At 49.0% G+C, this 4,913-nt stretch overlaps 1 protein-coding gene, 1 non-coding gene and 1 pseudogene across 2 annotated transcripts; 1 reads left to right on the forward strand and 2 right to left on the reverse strand.

Moving 5' to 3' along the window:
* LOC123500647 lies at positions 1–119 on the reverse strand. Its single transcript, XR_006673425.1, has one exon. It is a non-coding gene; the product is annotated as a 5S ribosomal RNA (ribosomal RNA).
* A 589-nt stretch (positions 120–708) lies between these two features.
* Positions 709–1,121, forward strand: LOC123500644 (annotated as a pseudogene).
* Positions 1,122–2,783: 1,662 nt separating this feature from the next.
* LOC123500646 (histone H2A) lies at positions 2,784–3,155 on the reverse strand. Its single transcript, XM_045249309.1, has one exon. The coding sequence runs from the start codon at positions 3,153–3,155 to the stop codon at positions 2,784–2,786; it is 372 nt and encodes a 123-aa protein (XP_045105244.1).
* Positions 3,156–4,913: the final 1,758 nt, after the last annotated feature.

Here is a 4,913-nt window from a genome sequence, read left to right on the forward strand (position 1 = left end):
TGCCAACAACATCTGGTGTTCCCAGGCGGTCACCCATCCAAGTACTAACCGGACCCAACGTTGCTTAACTTCGCTGATCGGACGAGAAGCGGTGTGTTCAACGTGGTGTGGTCGTTGGCACTCGATGTGAGATTTTAGGCCGATTTAAATTCTTCCTGGCTTGCCCTACTATACTCCGTATACCCTGTGAATCAAGTCCTTTCTAGGTGTTTCTTGGTTTAATATCGTTTCCCTATTGGATTAATCTCTCTCTCTCTCTCTCTCTCTCTGTCTGTCTGTCTGTCTGTCTGTCTGTCTGTCTGTCTGTCTGTCTGTCTGTCTGTCTGTCTCTCATCTTCTTCTTCTTCTTCTTCTTCTTCTTCTTATTATTATTATTATTATTCTGACACAGACTCAGTCTGCCTCCCTCTGTGGCTGGCTGGCTGGTTGGCTTGTTGCTCGCTGCATGCATGCCGCTGGCTGGAAAATCTGGCACCTCCTCCGACTCGATATTATTTAGTTTTACGCCGTTTTCTTGCTTGCCTCTCGGTTGTACGTCTCGGATGCGTGGTCCGAGGGTCAACGACGAGACGGAGACCGTGTTCGTATGACCCAGCGATGTTGGATCAAGTGGGAAAAACAGGAAATATTGTTACCCTACTACAACCGGGAAGGCACCAGTTACATATATATTACCGCGATCCTAAAAATGTGAGTCACACTCGTGAGCGAGACGTCGTATCACTACTACTACTACTACTCGCAGCAGCGCCTCATCATCTGTCACCATGACTGGCCGCGGCAAGGGAGGCAAGGGACTTGGAAAGGGAGGAGCCAAGCGTCACCGTAAGGTTTTGCGTGACAACATCCAGGGCATCACCAAGCCCGCTATCCGTCGGTTGGCTCGCCGAGGCGGCGTCAAGCGCATCTCCGGTCTCATCTACGAGGAGACTCGTGGGTGCTAAAGGTGTTCCTCGAGAACGTCATCAGGGATGCCGTCACCTACACCGAGCACGCCAAGCGCAAGACCGTCACTGCCATGGACGTCGTCTACGCCCTCAAGCGTCAGGGACGTACCCTCTACGGATTTGGCGGTTAAATCTGGTGTCTCGAATTTGGTGTCAACAACAGCAACTGCAAAACACCATAAGAAAAGAGTCAACATATCCCGGACCTTTTATAGGTCCACACAAATGAAGAGAAGGAAAAAGTTATAGACTAACACTACTAGGAGTATGGTTGTTCCAAGTAAAAGTGTTGTCCCTACTCTTTACGTCATTATTACAATTTGTGTGTGTGTTTTTTTTTTTTTTTTTTTTTTCTTTCTTTTTTTTTCTTTTCCCTTCTTTCTATTTGTTTTCCTCTTTGTTTTATCACTCAAAGGTAAATCAGATGAAAGAGAAAGAATTATCAACTAAGTGATGTGAGGTCAGACACCAACCGCTGCTACAGGTGCTGTTTGTTTGTTTGTTTGTTAAGCTTCCGCCCATTAGTGGCGCAGGCAATTTTATTTCTTTATAGTGGTACCCATACAAGGAGGGAGGGTCCATATCAACACCGAAGCGCATCATCATCATCATCATCATCATCATCATCTTTAGTGTAGCCACCTAGATAGAACCTGGGTACCGCGGTGACATGTAGGTAGGTAGGTACCTTTCATTAAATCCCCCTCGCCGACTGACATACCTTCAAAACGGTGTGTGGTGTGATTCTTTCGAGCCGACGCGTGAACGTCTGTCTGTCTGCCCGATCCCACGTCCACCACCTTATCCACTATGGTCTGACCGCTTACTTGTATGGAGATCTTTTAGGTTTTTTTTTTTTTTTTTGTTCCTGCCGGGAATTTTCCGGCCTGCAGCGCTGTCACACTTGTACGTACCAATACGCACCTTAAAGAACAAAAAAAAAAAAAAAAAAGTTGGAGAGTTTCTGTTTATCTTTAAATATATTTTGCATTGTTTTTGCAAACAAACACAGCAATACTTGACATCGTTTGATCCGCGCCCTCCTCTCGGGGATGACCGCCGAGTGAGATCACAGGTCAAAGTGAAAGCGTTAATCCATGGGCCACTCACTCCCTCCCTGTCCCTACCTACCACCTACCAACCAGGAGGGAAGCAAGAGAGGGGGGACACTTGCACGCACCAATACGCACCTTATGTCAGGTAGGTACTTAACACTTGGTAATTGAACGGTGTTGTATTATATACATTGTGATGCTCTAAAAGAAAAAGAAAATGAAAAAGAAAAGAAAAAAAGAAAAAGAAAAGGCAAGTTGGAGTAAGCTTCTTGTTTATCTTTGAACATATTTCGCATTGTTTGTTTTTTTTTTTTTTTTGCAAACACAGCAATACTTGACAACGTTTAATCCGCATCTCTTGGATGACTGCCGAGTGAGATCACAGGTCATAGTGACCGACCGCGTTAATTGATCCCTGTCCCGCTAGTTACCTACCAGCCAGGAGGGAAGCAAGAGAGCAAGACAGAGGGGCGTGTGCGGGAAGCAAGGTCCTCATTGACACACGGGCTCTAATCCCATAATTTGCTCAGCGCAAGGTGTTTTTTTTTTTTTTTTTCTTCTTTTTGCAGCGCTGCAGGCCGGAACAAAAATATAAAGAGAAAAAAAATTCTACCATTAGCATTTCTATCATTCATTATCAAAAAAAATATATACCATCATTATTATTAATATCATTGTTAACACCATAGTCTATTCAATTCTCTAGATGTGTCAATGTGTGGCTCCGAAGAGGAGCCGGATATATATACTTGTTGGTGATGATATTGAGGAGGAGAGGGATTTACTTCTTCTCGGTCTTCTTGGGAAGGAGCACAGCCTGAATGTTTGGCAGCACGCCACCCTGTGCAATGGTGACCCCGGAGAGGAGCTTGTTAAGTTCCTCGTCGTTCCGGATGGCCAGCTGCAGGTGACGTGGGATGATGCGAGTCTTCTTGTTGTCGCGGGCGGCGTTGCCGGCAAGCTCGAGGACTTCGGCGGCCAGGTACTCCATGACCGCTGCAAGGTACACGGGGGCGCCAGCCCCCACTCGCTCGGCGTAGTTGCCCTTCCTCAGGAGGCGATGAATCCTGCCGACCGGGAACTGGAGTCCAGCACGGCTGGAACGGGACTTTGACTTTCCCTTCACCTTTCCTCCTTTGCCGCGTCCGGACATGGCGAGTAGTGGTAGTAGGTGGGATTAACAAGTAGTAGTGGTATTATTAGCAAGTAACACTCCGTCAGCTGCGGGAGCGAGTCGCTGTGTTGTGCGTTATCTGTTCTTCGGCGGGCTCGTTTCCTCTATATAAAAGGAAGATCGGATCAGCGCGTAACACGTAACGCCCAACCGGGAGGCTGGCTCTCGCGGCGACTCGCGATCCTGAGCAGGATTGCTTACATAAATGGCACTCTGCAAGTCGGGTGCAACCCTAGCAAAATGCCCCAACTGTCAGAGACCTCATCATGCCTGGAACAAGGGCTGTACAGCACGCAAGGAGATCGTAGACGTGCAGCGAGCCTCCCAGCAGCAATGGATGGTCCGGCACCGACCTTCGCTGGCCAAAAGCAATGTCACTCAAGGCCGCTCGGCACTTGCAACCACCTCGACCTGGGGAAACAGGACAGAATCTCCCACCAACCCACAACAACCTCCAGAACTGGCAGCTCCAACTTCAGAGCATTTCCCAGCGCTCGGAGCAGCAGTACAACAACCAAAGTCGGGCAGCCGGCCACGCCAACGAATAAACATGACAAAGACGCCTCCACGAGCTCAGACACCACACCCAACGGAGCACCTCACAATCTCCAGAAACGATTTGAAGGAAATGTTCCACACATTCGCATCAGCTCTAGTATCCATGCTGGGCAAGGAGGTACCAACGGAAGCCATCGCTTCCCTCACGGAGACAGTTGTAGCCAAGATCTCCAAGAAGAAACAAGCACCCCCACCACGCAAAGCTCGCAGCCCATCTCATCATCGATCACCATCAACACAGCCAGCTCCTACCCCTCAGGTAGCACCAGGGACAACACCGGCATCAGCGAACATAGAGCGAGAGAAGGCAGCCCTCGGGCTAACACGCAATCCGAACAGACAGCAGCACCGCCAATCACAACAGCCAACCAAGACGACACCGCAGCCAGCCAACCTGACGAGGGAGAACACGACCAGGCGATCAAGATCTTGCAATGGAACTGCTGCAGCATCAGGAACAAGCTCCACTTACTGATGGCTGATGCTTTTGTACACAGAAGAGATGTAATCCTGCTGCAAGAAACACGGCTCCCAGATGACACAGATGTTCGCTTCCCAGGATACAGTGCCTACCATCTCCCTGCCATCGAAGGACAGACCGCTGGATGCGCTGTACTCGTTAAAAATAGCATCCCCAGCAAACGAATCGAACACCCTATTCACTGTGGTGAAGGCACAGAAGTCCTGGGTGTCACGATACAGCTGAAACACGAGTGCATACAAGTCTACAACATCTACCATCACACTGAGGCACAGCTCGATGCAGGTGAACTTCTCGCCCTCTGTGCCACCACAGGAGTCTTTATCGGTGGTGATTTCAACGCCCATCACGACGTTCTCAACTCCTCCAGACGGAATCGAACCGGGCAACACCTCGCCGAGACGATGGACAGCATACAAGAAGCTATACTTCTTAACACTGGAGAACCGACACATATAGCCGGAGGAGTCCTCGACCTTTCCTTCACCTCTCCACATCTCAGCCAGGGTGCGAAGTGGGAGATACATGATCACCTTGCTAGTGACCACTTTGCTATCACCATCACTATCAACAGCAAAAAACTGCAAACCCAGAAACCGATCCCGAGATGGAATACAAAAATGGCAAACTGGCCACTTTTCAATGAAGCACTTCTAGAAGCCCTTCAGACTACAGACCCAGGTCTCACTGTTGATGAC

Source organism: Portunus trituberculatus, unplaced genomic scaffold (genome assembly GCF_017591435.1).
Source record: "Portunus trituberculatus isolate SZX2019 unplaced genomic scaffold, ASM1759143v1 PGA_scaffold_457__1_contigs__length_29465, whole genome shotgun sequence".
Taxonomy (NCBI): domain Eukaryota; kingdom Metazoa; phylum Arthropoda; class Malacostraca; order Decapoda; family Portunidae; genus Portunus; species Portunus trituberculatus.

What these genes read in the sequence shown, in the direction of transcription:
- LOC123500646 (XM_045249309.1), bottom strand. Translation starts at nt 3,155, where the DNA reads ATGTCCGGACGCGGCAAAGGAGGAAAGGTGAAGGGAAAGTCAAAGTCC.